The sequence below is a fragment of the Bidens hawaiensis genome, unplaced genomic scaffold (assembly GCF_021521415.1).
Source record: "Bidens hawaiensis isolate Kalapana, Puna unplaced genomic scaffold, B.hawaiensis_p1.1 tig00009085_1, whole genome shotgun sequence".
Lineage (NCBI taxonomy): Eukaryota > Viridiplantae > Streptophyta > Magnoliopsida > Asterales > Asteraceae > Bidens > Bidens hawaiensis.
The window spans coordinates 73,975-90,603 of NW_027491667.1; the positions used below are offsets into that span (position 1 = coordinate 73,975).

Consider the following 16,629-nt stretch of genomic DNA (forward strand, 5'->3'; position numbering starts at 1 on the left):
GTAACTATGGGTCAAAAGCTATCGACATGGTCAACACATCCTGGCCCAAGCAAACTATATATGCCCATATCTAATATTGTAGGTTCATTGGAAAACCTAGTTCGGGTGAACGACATTAACCAAAATCAGTTGGTCGAAAATATTTCCGGACTCTACTACCCAAAACGCAGTTGACCAGATGAGAAAAGTCCCGTGGCAGGAGTCAACTCACTAGTTGTGTTTCTTCTTCCGGATGGGAATGAGTCAAAAGAGTAATCTGACACGTATTGATGCTAGGAACAACCACGGTAAGAATGGGTTGATGGAAATGACCAGCTTACCCCTTGCTGTAATCCAACACCCGAGAATGAGAATATTGAGACGATCCTCAAGTTCCAAGCTTTTCGAAAAAATTCCGCGAACCAAACGATGATAGCTGCTCACACATAGACGAAGGTAGTCAGAACTTCTGATGACTCGTTTGAGGAACTGAGGCCCAAATGAACCAAAAACATTGGCTAAACTGTCCAGAAGAGAACTTGGGACGAAGCTCACGTCTCCATGTGACAAACCACGCGGGTCATACTATCCATTCCATCCGACAACCGACTTTCAACATTAGGGATTTGAGCTCTGCTGCGAAGGTAACGGTTATGATTGGAATCAAGAGGCTGAAATACCAAAACAGATAGACTTACAAAATTTCACCACATCTAGTTTTCCCACAAACCACAGCAATCCAAAAAACAATGTACAATAAATCAAAACACAACCCATAACAACCACTAATTTGAACATCAATATATAATTATAACCAAATGATTACATGGACCATATATATATAAGAAACAGTATTAAACTTGTGCAACTTATACCATGACTGTATCAGGGAACAAGAAGTGGGTACCATCTACGTCTATATAACTATTATTTATTACCAACATAATTTCAGCAACTATAGGAACAGAAAAAAAAACATTAAACAAACTACATAGAAATCACCCACAAGAAATTCATGGCTACTTATCTTGGCCCGGAGAGAACAGATGACGACAATCGTGTGAAATCTTTCTCATCTTTAACTGCTATTTCTTGAATTCTTGGATCTGTGAAGTTGTAATCCAAGTTTGATTCAACATTCATTCCTCCTTCTAACACCTTAACCACCGCCGACATTGAAGGCCTTCTTTTAAAATTTGTCTGTAAACACCATGCAGCCACTTTCATCATCTCAACCACTTCTGTAATGTGTGCCTGCATATCTTCACTATGTGTGTCAACCATATCTAACAATGTTTCTTGCTCCCAGCATTTCTGAAAGACAAAGAGCAAGTGCCAGCTTTCTTCTGGTTGGGATCTATCGAAATTTTTTCTACCACATAAGATCTCTAGGAGAACAATCCCAAAGCTGTATACATCCACCTTTTCTGTGATAATTGAGCTCCACCATTCTGGAGCAATATAGCCTGGCGTTCCTTTTATGGTAGTCATCACTTCGGTTTGATTTTTGTCAATGAGCTTAGATAAACCAAAGTCAGATACTTTGGCATTGAAATTGATGTCAAGAAGTATGTTTTGAGGCTTAATATCGAGATGCACAATTTTTTGCCGACATTCTTCATGGAGATATGCTAAACCTTTGGCTATGTCAAGAATAATATTCTTTCTACATTCCCATTCGAGTATGTGCTCCCGAACTCCATGGTAGATCCACCGATCTAATGACCCGTTACTCATGAAGTCATACACAAGAAGTCGTTGGGATTTCCAAGCACAAAATCCTCGAAGTCTTACAAGATTCACATGGTGAATGCTGCCAATGGATTCAACCTCAGCTAAGAATGATTTCTTAACGTGTGAAAGGCCTTCAAGGCATTTTACTGCAATCTTGGTGCCATCTCCAAGAGCCCCTTCAAAAACTGATCCAAATCCTCCTTCACCAAGCTTTTTACTAAAATTCTCGGTGGCAATTCTTAACTCTTCATAAGGAAACCGAGTCGGCATTCCCGGCACTTGATCCAAATACTCTTCCTCCGTTTCAGCATCCCTTTTTCGTTTGTGGATAATGTACACTATCAACCCTATGCCCACAACAAGCACAAGCGCAAAACTTCCAATCGTAAAGCCTACAACTCTTGCAACTTGATGTGATCTGACGTTTTGGACTTTTATGAAAGCTAAATATTTATAATCATTATATGCATTTGGATCCGTAGTCTTCATTGTAAAAAGCTCTGAAGATAAAAAACATACTCCATTTGAAACATTTGAATAGTACCGAAAAAAAGCTGCTTCACATGAACAATTGTTTAGACATGCTTGTTTGCAAGTATTCATATTCACCTTCTTCAAGTCGGGGTCAGTCGTGGTGTCGGCGGTGAAGTAGCTGACGTTCTTAAGTGTGATAAAATGTTGATTGTGTGTAGAGTCACATTTGAGTGGATTAACCTCATAACAACCCTGGTTGGGTTGCCGATCGTTCACCGGTCTAAAATAATCTGTTCTGGGACAGATACATTGTTGATTAGTCGTGCAAATTGAATTTCTTCCACAAACCAATGGATAAGTACAATCTCCTTCTACCAAACTTTCGGTAAGATCTGTTACTTCTGTACTCGTAAACACTTGCAAATGCCCATCTGGCATCAGTCTCATATATTTGCCTGATGGTGTGTCGCCAATCGTAATATCAGGATCACTTGGGTCCGAGGAACGAAAGAATAGTGCCAAACTCCCATTGAAGAACATAATGTATCTTCTTTCTTTATTTGTGCCCTTGCCATAACCCAACTTACTGTAATAGGCTTGAGGTGGATTTGATTCTATATAACCAAACAGACCTTTATCCGTGACTTGAAGAGAATACGTACCTTCTGACAAATTGGTGGAGGAAACGCTAGATATCAGTTTTTGACCTTCATACAACTTTTGGCCGGGTAACAAACAGTCGGTTGGGTGATCAAAAGATTGCCAAACTACCGAGTTCTGATGATCGAATAACACCAGATTTCCGACTTCAGTTATGTTCATGCCAACAGCAGATTTTCCTGCAGTGTCGGTGGTCCAAACTATGCTTCCATATCCATCCTTTAGCACCAAGTCTCCTGTAGCAGTGAAATAAAGTATCGCATTTTTCTGAGCCGGATAGTTTCGGTTGGCTGTCCAAACGATGTCACCGCCCAAGAATATGGCAAAAACGTAAGAGGTATAATCTCTTTCACTGAAGAAGCCGCAGGAAACACTAGATACATTCATATTTCTGTAGAGGACTTTGTCATTGCGGTTGGTGCTCCATGTAGTGGAAAGATTTGCTGTAGGATATAAATCTGGAGGGTATAATTCTGGAGGATATAATTCTGGAGGATATAATTCTGCAGTGGGACTGGGTAATAAGATGAAAATTAGAAAACAGGCAAAGAAGAAACTAGAACCAATCCTCATGACTGATCATGAACACGTGTATGAAGAATGCATGAATCAAAATGCCCAAGGAATCTGTTATATGTCTTGAACAAATCAAGTCAACGCTATAGTTGACTCAGTACAGCGACCATGATTTACTGTATTCCAACCACTAGTTGAAGAGAGGCAGACACAACTTTGAATATTAGTCTTCATTATAAATGATGATATTTGATATTTCCCAAAATAAGTTTAAATTCAATTAAAATAAAATAAGGTGTGATTTAAGAACAAAAGGAAACCGGTAATTTAATTGATAATTTATGTCTAGTTAAGACTTCTTAACATGTAACAAACAGATATTATAATTATCTTCACAAAAACATGAAGATTCAACTAGTTATTGGTCTTTAAGTCATTTCTCAAAAATCAAAATTTTAACGATCAATATCGTTTTTATTAATTATTCTTACATAAAAGATATGTAAAACTTAAGTAGTGTGCTGTTTTTTATTGACTAAGTGTTAATAAGAAAAATATGCAATCTTTTATATGTGGTCGTTATAATGTATAATATCTAGCTTTTTAGAGTTTATGGAACAATATTTGTTTTGTAATAACAAATCATTTATCTTTAAAATGTGGCCCAAACACAGTTATTTTAAGTGGTCCGTCATTCACGATTTCACTGGTCCAAAATCCTTCAGCTAACCCACCCTTTGAGAGACTGGGACCGCTATGTGACGTGTGCCTGTGCTGGAGTCTGAATCTAATTCGTCTGTGGTTCTCGGTTTGCTGCAAGTCCGATTTCGGTCATTTTTCTTATGTAATACGAACCAAACTGGACCATGACTATGTGTACCCTTTTATTATTGGTAACTTTTGTTTAAGTCTGCACACATAGTTAATATCCAAGTAAAAAATGGCCCATCTTCGGCTGCAAACGCTCTGTTTAATACATGTACATGTAGAAACAGAATGCAGAACAATGACATAGTATATATTTAATATAGTACAAGCATAAGCAGCTAAAACCATAATAATTTGAAGTTATTACACCTATTTAGTCCGTACTCACAACAAAACCAACTTTAGCTTGAAACAAAATGCAGAAGCATAGAATGTTTAACAAGAACCTTCTTGCCTGCTTACTCACCTTGGCCCAGATAGAACAGAAGCCAACAACGGTGTTAAATCTTTTTCCTGGATGTTGTTTCTTTGTAGTCTTGGATCCGTGAAGTTATAATCCAGGTTTGATTCAATGTCCATTCCTCCTTCTAACACCTTAACCACCGATGACATTGAAGGCCTTCGGGTATAATCCGTCTGTAAACACCATGAAGCCATCTTCATCATCTCCACAACCTCTATACCATTAATTTGCATATCTTTAACCGTGTCTAACAATGTTTGTTGCTCCCAACATTTTTGGAAAACACGGAGTAAGACTTTCTTCTGGCAGAGATCGGTCAAAATTCTTTCTTCCACATAAGATCTCTAACAGAACTATTCCAAAGCTATACACATCCACCTTTTCAGTGATAACTGAGCTCAACCATTCTGGAGCCAAATACCCAGGGGTTCCTCTCATTGTAGTCATCACTTGGGTTTGATTTCTGTCTATGAACTTAGACAGCCCGAAGTCAGATACTTTGGCATTAAAATAGTCATCTAAGAGTATGTTTTGAGGTTTAATGTCGAGGTGGATGATTTTCTGCCTACAATCTTCATGGAGATATGCTAAACCTTTCGCTATATCAAGTATGATTTTCTTTCTACATTCCCATCGAAGTATCTGTTCTTGATTTCCATGGTAGATCCACCTGTCTAAGGACCCGTTACTCATGAAATCATACACGAGAAATCTTTGTGATTTCCATGTACAAAACCCTCTAAGTCTAACCAGATTCACATGGTGAATGCTGCCAATTGATTGAACCTCAGCTAGGAATGATTTCTTAATGTGTGAAAGGCCTTCAAGTCGTTTCACCGCAATTTTCGAGGTGTCTTTCAGACTCCCTTCGAAAACTGATCCAAATCCTCCTTCACTAAGCTTTTTACTAAAGTTCTCTGTGGCGGTTTTTAGTTCTTCATAAGAAAAACGAGTCGGCATTCCTGGAAATTGATCTAAATACTCTTCCTCTATTTCGGCATCCCTTTTTCGCTTGTGGACTACGTACGTAATAAACCCTATGGCCACAGCAAGCATAAGCACAAAACTTCCAATGTAGAGCCTATAACTATTGCAACACTACGTGATTCAACATTCTGGACTTTTATGAAAGCTGAAGCATTAAAATAACGTTGATCTACGGTCTTCATTGTAAATAGCTCTGAAGGTAAATAACATTCTCCGCTTGAAGCATTTGAAGAATACTGAAAAAAAACTGCTTTGCATGAGCAATTGTTTAGACATGCTTGTTTGCAAGTCTCCACATCCACCCCTTCCATGTCAACAACAGAGGTGAAGTATTTGGTGTTCTCGAGTTTGATAAATTGTTGATCTTGTGTAGAACTACATGAGAGTTGAGTAATTTGAGAGCATCCCTGGTTGGGTTGGCCATCGTTCACTGGTCTGAAGTATTCTTTTAGGGGACAAATACATTGTTGACTAGTCGAGCAAATGCCATTCCTTCCGCAAACCAAAGGATAACCACACTCTCCTACGTAAGTATTTTCAAGAAGATCGGCTACCACCGTCCACCCTTGAGATTGCCATTCAAACACATTCAAATGCCCATCTGGCATAAGTTTCATATACTGAATTGATAATGCTCGTTGTATGGAAATCGCATCAACGGGATCACTTCGCTCGTTAGAATCTATGAAGAATGACAAACTCCCATTCAAGAACATAATGTTTCTTCTTCCTTTATTTTCATCATTGACATATGCATAGTCAAACATATTGTAATAGGCTTGAGGTGGGTTTGATTCGACGTAAGCAAACACACCCTTATCCGTGACTTGAAGAGAATACATACCTTTCTGACCGGATGAATTGGTTAACAAAACACTAGATTTGAGTTTTTGACCTTGAGACATCTTTTGGCCAGGTAACAAACAGTCTGTTGGGTAATCAAAAGATTGCCAAACCACCGAGTTTTGGTGATCGAATAACACCAGATTTCCGGTATCTGTTAAGTTCATGCCAGCAATCGATTTTCCTGCAGTGTCGGTGGTCCAGACTATGCTTCCATCACCATCCTTTAGCATCAAGTCTCCGGCTTCAGTGAAATTTAAAATCACATTATCCCTGACCGGATGATCTCCATTGGCTGACCAAACGACTTCAGACTTCCAGCTGAATTCGTTGGTTCCAGAAACGAATACGGCAAAGATGTAAGTAGCACGGTTTTTTTCATTGAAGTCACAAAAGGCTACACAGAAGAAGCCACATGCGAATTGAGCTACATTGGTTCCTCTTAGGAGAATGGGTTGGCCATACGAGTCGTTGTTGGTCCATGTGGTGGAAAGATTTGCTGTGGGATATGATCCAAAAGGATGTACAGTGGGTGACAACAAGAGAATTAGAGTAAAAGCAAAGAAGAAACTAGAATTAATCCTCATGGCTGATGGATGAACACTATGAAGAATAAATGCATGATTCAAATATCCAATTTGTTATAAGTCTTCAACTTTGACTTTTGAGAGCCAACTTACCGTGTTTGGAACAACCACTAGTTGGAGACTTGGACCAACCAATGCCACTAGTTGACTTGGAGTTACAACTTTGATGATTCTACAAACATTGTCACAAACCTAATTCAAAGCAATCCATTCAGTCATACAAACTATTTTCATATCATCACCTAACTAAGTTAACTTTCCAGTGTATTTAAAATATCTTATTTCTTTTGGACTAAACTACCAAAATCGTTTATGTGGTTTGGTCGTGTTTACGACTTTGTCCAAAAAAAAACAAAAATTTTATGCAAGTGGACTCTTTTGGTTGCCCAATTGTTGTCATTGTAGTCCAAACCGTTAACTTTGTCTATTTTTATCGTTAAGTCAATTAGGGGAAATTTTCTCTTTTTACCTATTTACTTATTTTATGATTGTTATAACTTCAATTTTTACCTAGTGAAAGATTGCATAACCACAGTTAGAGGGGCACAAATCAGGTTTTTCAAATATCCGGTTCCGGATAAAGAACCAGGTTCGGGTATGACCAGGTGTTGGCCACACCCGGGTCGGGTTCGGTTATTGACATGGGCTAAATTATATATAAATAATATAAGTATTTCTTACACTTTTGAGTAGCCTTAGGGTAGTTTTTATTAAATTATATTCCGTATTGGCTCATATTTATATATTATAAGTTTCAATGGACAACGAGCTAATATGGAGCATTTATACTACCTAAATAGCTCTTTATATTAATATTGCTTTTATTAATATTATTGTTTATTTATAATCTGAACCATATTTAATAATAATTAATTTGTATTGGTATGTTATATATTTTATGTTAAATTAATAGATAATTATAATAATATAAGGAATGCAAATTTGTTTATGCAGTAGCATCCAACGAAAATTTAAGTGATGGCTAAAGTTATGTGGGCCATCATCATTATATGGAGCCCGCCAATCATAAACTTCTTAACCTAGTATCACAAGAAAAAAAAGAGCATAAGCCAGAAGAGAGGGGTCCGTGGGATTGAGGAAAAACACACAGGGGTCCGCCCCTTTGTTGAGGCTAGGAAGCACACAGCTTAGGTTTTCGAAGAAAAGAAAAGCAGTGGAATTAATAAAGAGGCAAGCAAACAGTTCAAAAACTTTTTGTAGTAGCTTAATCATATTTATATTTTTTTTCGATGAATCGCAATAAATATATAATCTTTGTTTCATTTGTAGTTATGATTGGCTAAATTTTTATACTGCCTGGGTTTGGATGGTTACTTTTTAGACTCGTATTATTCTCGGTTTTGGATTATTATTGATTGGTTCATGCTTTGGTAAAGTTTTTATTTTATTTGGTTATGATGCTTATGCGTATTTGGTATTAATATATGATCAGTTTATTGTTCCATATGCGTCTTTGTGAATGTCTTTCATGTATGGATGCATATTAGGTTGTTTACTGTGTGTTTACAACTAGTTTATGGTATAAAGTTAATGTATTCCATAGGAGCGGTAATTGAGAGTTTAGTGATACCTTATTTTCTGCCACTTGAGAGACCGGGAGATAATTAAGTGTCGCATGTTTTGGTCTTTTGCGGGTATGGGTAGTGATTGCACGGGAGTGAGTTACCCTAGATTTCTTTAGATTCTTACAGATCCGAGTTATGACCAAATTCAATAAGAATACATTTTACGCTTTAGGGTGTTTTGTGATTAGAGAGACCGGGAGGTAATTTAATCTTTGGGTACCTTGGCATAGTTAGGTAAGGTGAGACCGGGAGATGAACCGAACAATTAAACCGTTGAGCTTACATGATATTTAGGGTTCTTAGGTATTGTTGGTGAGACCGGGGTGATCTAGCATACTTTAGTTATTCCTTAAATTTCATATTTTTAGATACCGGTTACCAATCATAAATCCAATTCCGAGAGTTTACGAGTTGACTTGTAGGATTCCTTACCTAGGTAGTTGTTTCCCCTATTTGAGTTCCATCGCTATTTGTTCGTATCTAGTTTTAGTTTAAGTATTATTTAGTTTATATTTAATAATTAAAAAACACAAAATTCAATTAAATCAATTTATTTAAGTTATTAGTCATAGTCTAGTTTAGGTGTCGCTAGTGTCCTGTGGGTTCGATATCCGGACTTCATTAGGCTTTACTACAGTCGATAAGTACACTTGCCTGTCTAGTGGTCTAGCATTAGGAGAGTCTAGATTTATAAATTTAAAACTAGAATGTCTAAGTTAGGTTAGGTTTTTATAGACCGCATTTTGCACATCAGTTATTATCTCTAAAAGCCATACCCTATGCAACGAGTTCGGGTTGGGTATAGAACCAGGTATTTGAATACCTTATTTTCGGGTTTGAAAAAACTCTATTTTCGGGGTTTTGTCGATACAGATTGGGTTTTTTAAGGGTGCCGCACTTTTTTGCGGTGTTCTTTGTGAAACGTAAACAACACTCGTTAACATAGGGTGGTTCGGTTCATGATCTCATGGGGTGGCTTGGTGGAGATCAAGATAATAACAAATTTATTATTATCATTATCCTTTTATTTTAAAAGTTTGATTTATCTTTTATTATTTAATCAATTTTAGAATTCGTATTGTAGTCAAATAAAGTAGGGATGAGCTTTATTTCCTAAATACCCGTACTCGTACCTGTTCAGTACCCGTACTTGTACCCGTACCTGTAAGTGTCTATGTAAGTGTTTATTGGGTACGGGTATGGGTACGCAAATTTACTGATTATAGGTACGGGTACTTTCGGGTACGGGTATTACGGGTACTGGTACCCGTTTAGAATATGTACGGGCTTTTATTAGGTTTCCAACACTTAAGACTTAACTTTCAAGCGGGATTTTCAAAACATAATATATTTTAGTTGAATAAGTTCATTCTCAATTTATATGTGTATATTCATATATTGTGTATTCGTATATTTTTATTTCATTAAAACGTGTATGTGTATATAATTAAATAACATATATTAACTTTCACTCTTGTTTTTCTATAGAATTTGAGGAAGCAATAAACTAAGAAAAGGAAAAGGGAATGGATTTTATATTATGGTTGATTTGTTTCATTTTGTGTTTTGGTTGCGGTATTACGGTTTGGTATTCTAGATAATTGATTATCGTTATCGTATCGTTACCGATACCTAGTTTAGTGGAGATTCTTTTTAAAAAAGAACAAAGAGGTACAAAAGCGGGTACCGTACCCAAAGTACCTGTACTCGTACCTGTACCAGTACCCGTACCCTATAATTCGGGTACGGGTATGGGTACCAAAATTTACTGATTTTAGGTACAGGTACTTTCGGGTACAGGTACGGGTATAGGTACGGGTACGGTCCTGATCTCATCCCTAAAATAAAGTGTTTAAGTTGGAGTAGGAAACTATGGGTTATAAAAGCCCATTAGATTATTGGTTGTTTCCTGTACGTTTTTATTTTCTCGGTTAATAAGAAAAGAAAGAAGAGTTGCAGGCAGTTCTGCATATTTGGTGTTTGATTTCCTTTGTTACCCACTTGTCAAGTTTAACAAATGGGTATCAGAGCCACGTTTAAGGCTCGGAGAAGAACCTGTTCAACATCCGGAGGGTGCGATTGAAGCAGTGGCAAGTTAGAGGAAGGTTACGGTTCGATTGCAAGAAGATACTATGGTAGATCTTCAGGTGACTGGTGGGATAAGGAAGCTTAATCAGACGAACTACGACACTTGGTCTACTTGTATGATGTCGTATCTACAAGGACAAGATCTACGAGAAGTTGTTAATGGTTCGGATATCGTCCTACCTAGAAACGATGTGAACGGAGCAATCGACAAGTGGAGAGTCAAAACGGGTAAGGCGTTTTATGTTCTCAAGACTACGATTGAAGAGGAGTTGTTAGAACACATACGAGACCTTCAAACACCTAAACAGGCATGGGTTGCCTTGGTAGCCTTGTTTTCCAAGAAGAATAATGCAAAATTGCAACTTCTTGAGAATGAATTGTTGTCCGTAAGCCATAAAGAATTGACGATACCGCAATATTTTCATATGGTGAAGATATTGTGTAGAGAAATCGGTGAGTTGGATCCTGGAGGCAAGAATCGGGGAACCGAGAATGAATCGAATCATCATACACGGTTTAAAACCTGAGTATAGAACATTTGTTGCTGCAATACAAGGATGGCCGACTCAACCATCATCGGTTGAATTTGAAAACTTGCTAGTCGGGTAGGAATCGTTAGCCAAACAGATGTCGGAGACCACAATAGCTGGCCATCAAAAACTGAAGATACAGCCCTATATGCTAAACGAGGTAAGATCAAGTTTAGTTCCAATAAATGGTCTAATCAGAAGGGTAATTATGACAAGTCTAAGAAACAAGAATGGCAAAAACCTAACCGAGACCACGAGAAGGAACAAAATGATTTGGGCAACAATAACAAAAAGTACAAGAAATCATGGAGAAGTTTTCCCTTTAATTGCCATAAGTGCGGACAACATGGTCACATGGCAAAATATTGCAGGTCACCCTCGGCTGAAGAAGGTAATATTGCAGCTGCCCAAGAGGAAGCTGCATGGGATGTTGAAGCAAATTGTGCTACCGTTGAAATCGTGTTGGCCCTGAACGTTTCAACCGTTGATAAAGACAAGGAAAAAGTTGAGTGGATTGTTGATTCTAGGATGTTCGAATCATATGACGGGTGAAAAGAACCAACTAAAGAACCCAGTGAAGTATGAAGGAAACCAAGTTGTGGTGATCACCGACAATTCCCGTCATAATATAGCTTATGTTGGCGATTCCCGGATATGTCCAGAAAATAATCAAGAATTGATGCTAAAGAACGTGTTTCATGTACCGGGAATGAAGAAGAATCTCCTTTATGTTCCACAAATCACTGCATTAGGAAGGTATGTACTGTTTGGACCTACCGATGTTAATATTTATGACAAATTTGAAACGTCATCTAATCCTGTGATACAAGGAAGAAAGGCCGAGACGGTGTATGTGTTATCGGCCGGAACGGCCTATGTTGAAAAGACGAAATCAAATCAAAATGCATATTTGTGGCATCAAAGGTTAAGCCACGTGGGATATGATCGACTAGAAATAATGATGAACAGAAGCGTGGCGGTCGGGTTACCAAAGTTGAGTATAAATAAAGATGTGGTGTGTGGAGGTTTCCAATATGGGAAGGCGCACGAGCAGCCTTTCGATAGCTCTCAAAGCCATTGGAAATCGTCCATTCGGATGTGTTTGGGCCCGTTAAGCAAGCCTCGCTATCAGGTATGAAATACATGATAACATTTATTGATGATTTATCTATGTACCTTTGGGTTTACTTCATGAAAGAAAAGTTGAAGGCGTTTACAAAGTTTAAAAAATTCAAATATGAATCAGAAAGGGATGCCAAATATTTGATTCAATGTCTAAGATCGGACAACGGGGGCAAGTACACATCAAGAGAGTTTAATGACTATCTTAAATAATTCAATATTCTAACACCCCGGCTTTAGCGGAATATGCCCGGATGTGACGTACAGATTACCCAAAACACATGTGACACTATTAAGTGACGATAATATCATTAATTCATTCAAAACCCAAGTACACAAGTTGTTCAATAAAACAAATACAAAGAGAAAGGAACAAACAAACGTCTTCTTGTTTATTATTTAAAGAACCTAACTTCCAGTGACTTCATCTGTTTCATCCTCTAACAAAGGTACATGTAACATATATATAAAATAATGACAACTAACTTAATAGTTGGTGAGTTCACACAGTTTAAATAATATATAAAAACCATACAATTCCATGAAAACTTGTGAAAAACACATAAGGGTTCTTTACACTAGAATCAATGGTCCATGAGTGTAAAGAATAAATGAAGGTCTTTTCCAGTTGGGATTGTGCACCAACGTACTCAGATCGGAGTCCCTTTTCCACTATAAACAATGGTCCATGAGTGCAAAGGGGGGGCGTATGATCATACTTATCGAAGAAATCCATGCACGTAATAATTGAGCAAGTAACAAGTAAAACACAAATCCATGTAGCGAATTGTAGTTTGTAAATAATAAATAAATAAATTGCATTTTTGATATGATATATATGCTACCCCCAAAATAGTTAAAAAGGGGGTGTGAGAAACTCACATTTGAATTGGAATGACAAACTTGAAAAATGAAACGGAAAGTGCGTTATATGAAACCGAATGATCGAATCTCGCGAGCTAAAATAATAAACACGATAATTACTAACTAAATAATGAAAAATAATGGTTGGTTTTAAGGTTCATGCATTGTTGTTTATTTATATACTTTTACTTATTTTATTGTATTGTATTATTAAAGTTTAATGGATTTTGACTATTTATTATTATAATATTATTTATAAGTTTTATACTAAATTTGTATGTAATCATGTTATGGGATTTTAGCGTTACCGGTATGATTATTAGTATAAGTGTTTGTTGATTTAGAATTTATAAAGTTACAACTACTCTATATATATTATTTATATAATTATTTAACGAGTTTTAACAAGCAGTTTGGGTTTGTCAAAGTTGGTTCTTGAACGAAATTTCTGACGGAAATTAAAACATCTTTTATTTAACTATAAAAATAATTTTGTTTATTTTGAATGATTTATAAATATATATTTGATTTAATATAAAAAAATAAAAATAGTTTAAAAAAAATGTAAACTGGATCTGTTGTGACCCGGATTCGAACCCGGGTCTCCATGACCACACAACTCATACACAACCACTGGACCAAACAGTTTTAATTGCAAATAAATAGAAATAATTAATTATAAACAAAAACTCAACCTCATCTTCTACACCAAAACCCAAGGTTTTTAATTCTCCAGATACGTTGTTTGAACCAAACGAAATGGAAAATGAACGAATAATTACTATAAATCGTCGTACTTTGATTTACATTTATATTAATACGTATAACAACCTAAAATTTAAAATGGGTCGGGTTTTCGGGTTTGAAAAGTAACGAATGTTACAAAGATCAAGAGACAACTCATGTGTTCAAATACCCCGCAGCAAAACGGTGTTTCGAAACGCAAGAACCGATATCTTCAGGAGTTGTCGGGAAGTATGATACATAGCAAAAACATGTCGGGGCATTTTTGGGTTGAAGCTATGAAGACGGCAACGTGTGTAAGTAACCGTCTCCCACAACAAAATATGCGGTATGTATCGCCATTTGAAAAGTTGTTTATTCAGAAGACGAATGTTAGTTACTTTCGTGTGTTTGGTTGAGTATGTTATGTCTTTATACCGAGTCACTTGAGACATAAAATGGAAAAGAAAGAAACTCGATGTATTTTTGTTGGATACAATAACGAACGAAAAGGGTGGAGGTGTTGTGATCCTTCGACAGGGAAATGTTATGTGTCAAGACATGTAATTTTTTATAAAGCGTTCGCATGGTAGTCTGTCAACAAAGAGTCGCTTACCGACTCAACAGAATTAAAAGACGAGCTCAAGTCATACACACCACACGATTTGATGGTGTTGATATTGTTGAAGAAGTAGAGGAAACGGTGAACCCGGTAAACTCACAACCAAGGAATGATCCATGGCAAACCGGGGTTAATAATAGTCAATTACCAGAAGGAGACGGGCTAAATGAAGAAGGCAGAGTCAGACGATCAAGTCGAGTTCGAAAACAAAATGTAAGGTATGCGAATGTGGCGATTGCTCAACCAGAATAAGAAACCGAGCCCAAGTCCTTTGAACATGCGAATAGAAAACTTGTATGGCAGAAGGCCATGAAAGAAGAATATGAGGCACTTATATATAACCAAACCTGGGAACTCGTGCCAAAACCAACCGAGTTGAGACCGATTTCGTGCAAATGGGTGTGCAAGATCAAACAGAAGACAGATGGTTCGATCGATAAATATAAAGCTTGACTTATCGTGAGGGGTTTCTTGCAACAATATGGTATCGATTATGAAGAGACATTTAGTCCTGTAGCCAAACTTACAACCGTTCGGTTGATTCTAGCTATAGCGGCGAGTAAAAGTTGGAACTTATGGCAAATGGATGTGAGCAATGCATTTCTTTATGTGGATTTGGATCATGTGATCCATATTGATCAACCCGAAGGATTTAGATGTATGGATCAACTCGGATATGTGTGTAAGTTGAAGAAAGCGTTGTACGGGTTGAAACAGTCACCCGAGCATAACGGGTTTACCCCGACTACTGCGGATACGAGCTTGTTTGTGTGAACAAACGGGGAAAGGTGGCGGCGGTTTTGGTATGGGTTGATGATTTAGTCATCACATGTGACATGTTAGAAGAGATTGAAGAAATTAAAAAGAAATTTGTGAACTAGATTTAAAATGAAGGATCTTGAAAAATTAAAACATTTTCTTGGGTTAGAAGTGGAATATCAATTTGATGGACTCTGTTTGCATCAGCATAAGTATACAATTGACATGTTGACTAAGTTTGGTTTGGAAAGTTGTAAGACAACAATGAATCTGATGGTGCCTAGTGATCAATTTCAAGCAGGTGAAGGCAAAGAGCTGCAAGATTCTACTATGTATCGGAAGTTGGTTGGGAGCTTGATTTATTTAACTCTAACTCGTCCCGATACCTCATATGCGGTTGGTGTTCTAAGTCGTTTCATGCAAAATCCGAGAAAGCCGCATATGGAGGCGGTTAGACGAGTGTTACGATATTTGAAGGCGACACCGAAACACGGAATAAAGTTTAAGAGGGAGTCTCAAGTAGAGTTGATTGGCTATTGTGATGCGGATTATGCGCGAGACCGCGAGACCCGGTGATCAACTACAGGTTATGTGTTCATGATAGGATCAGGTGCCATGTCGTGGTGTAGTAAAAGACAACCGACCGTGTCGTTATCACCTACTGAAGTGGAGTATCGAGCAGCCACTATGGCAGCTTAAGAATGTATGTGGTTGAAGCAACTGATGCTAGATTTGAACCAAGAAAATGATCCTAAAGTGGTAATATATTGTAATAATGTGTCATCTTTTGCTTTAGCCGAAAACCCGGCATTTCACGCGCGTACTAAATGTAAGGCCAAAAAGTTATGACTTGCGATATCAATATGGCGAAACTCGTTATATATATTTGGTCAAGGAAATAATTAAAGTAGGCGTGATTTCCGGATCCGAGACGAGAGCTTCGACACCCATTTAGCTTCAACGTTGAGGAGATCTTCTATAATGTTTAGTTTTAGCTTTAAGCCTTTAAGACAGAATTACAGAAATTGTCCTTTAGCTTTACCCCAAATTTCACTTGTGGTCCTTTATCTTCAAAATTGATGTTTTTTGTCCTTTACGTTTCAAAATCATACAACACTTGTTCTTTGGTCCTAACCCAGTTAGTTTTTCTCGTTAAGTCACGTGTCTTGCACATGAGGGCAAATTGGTGATTTTATTTAAGTAAATCCATCTTTTAAAAATTTTTAAAAAAAAATACATAGCCACACATTATCTTCATTTCTTTGATTATGAAGATTGAAAAGTGAAAACACAAACCGACACACTCATTCTCTCTCTCCAACAAAACACCACCACCACCACCACCATGGCTACCACCAATGTTTGTGACCACACCACCGGATAA

General features: G+C 37.3%; 2 protein-coding genes across 2 annotated transcripts; one reads left to right on the top strand and one right to left on the bottom strand.

Annotated features, from left to right (window-relative positions):
* Positions 1-953: 953 nt before the first annotated feature.
* Positions 954-7,185, bottom strand: LOC143531132 (G-type lectin S-receptor-like serine/threonine-protein kinase SD2-5). The gene is made up of 2 exons (XM_077026503.1): positions 6,039-7,185; positions 954-3,305 (listed from the first exon to the last, which is right to left on the bottom strand). Exons 1-2 carry the CDS (start codon positions 6,949-6,951, stop codon positions 1,003-1,005), a joined length of 3,216 nt encoding a protein of 1,071 aa, XP_076882618.1. The 5' UTR covers positions 6,952-7,185; the 3' UTR covers positions 954-1,002.
* A 4,649-nt stretch (positions 7,186-11,834) lies between these two features.
* LOC143531097 (uncharacterized) lies at positions 11,835-12,293 on the top strand. Its single transcript, XM_077026480.1, has one exon. The coding sequence runs from the start codon at positions 11,835-11,837 to the stop codon at positions 12,291-12,293; it is 459 nt and encodes a 152-aa protein (XP_076882595.1).
* Positions 12,294-16,629: the final 4,336 nt, after the last annotated feature.

Coding starts and splice junctions, on each gene's coding strand:
- LOC143531132 (XM_077026503.1), bottom strand. CDS start 6,951: ATGAGGATTAATTCTAGTTTCTTCTTTGCTTTTACTCTAATTCTCTTG. Junction 3,306..6,038: donor AAATACTTACGTAGGAGAGT/GTGGTTATCCTT, acceptor TATACCCTCCAG/ATTTATATCCTACAGCAAAT.
- LOC143531097 (XM_077026480.1), top strand. CDS start 11,835: ATGCTAAAGAACGTGTTTCATGTACCGGGAATGAAGAAGAATCTCCTT.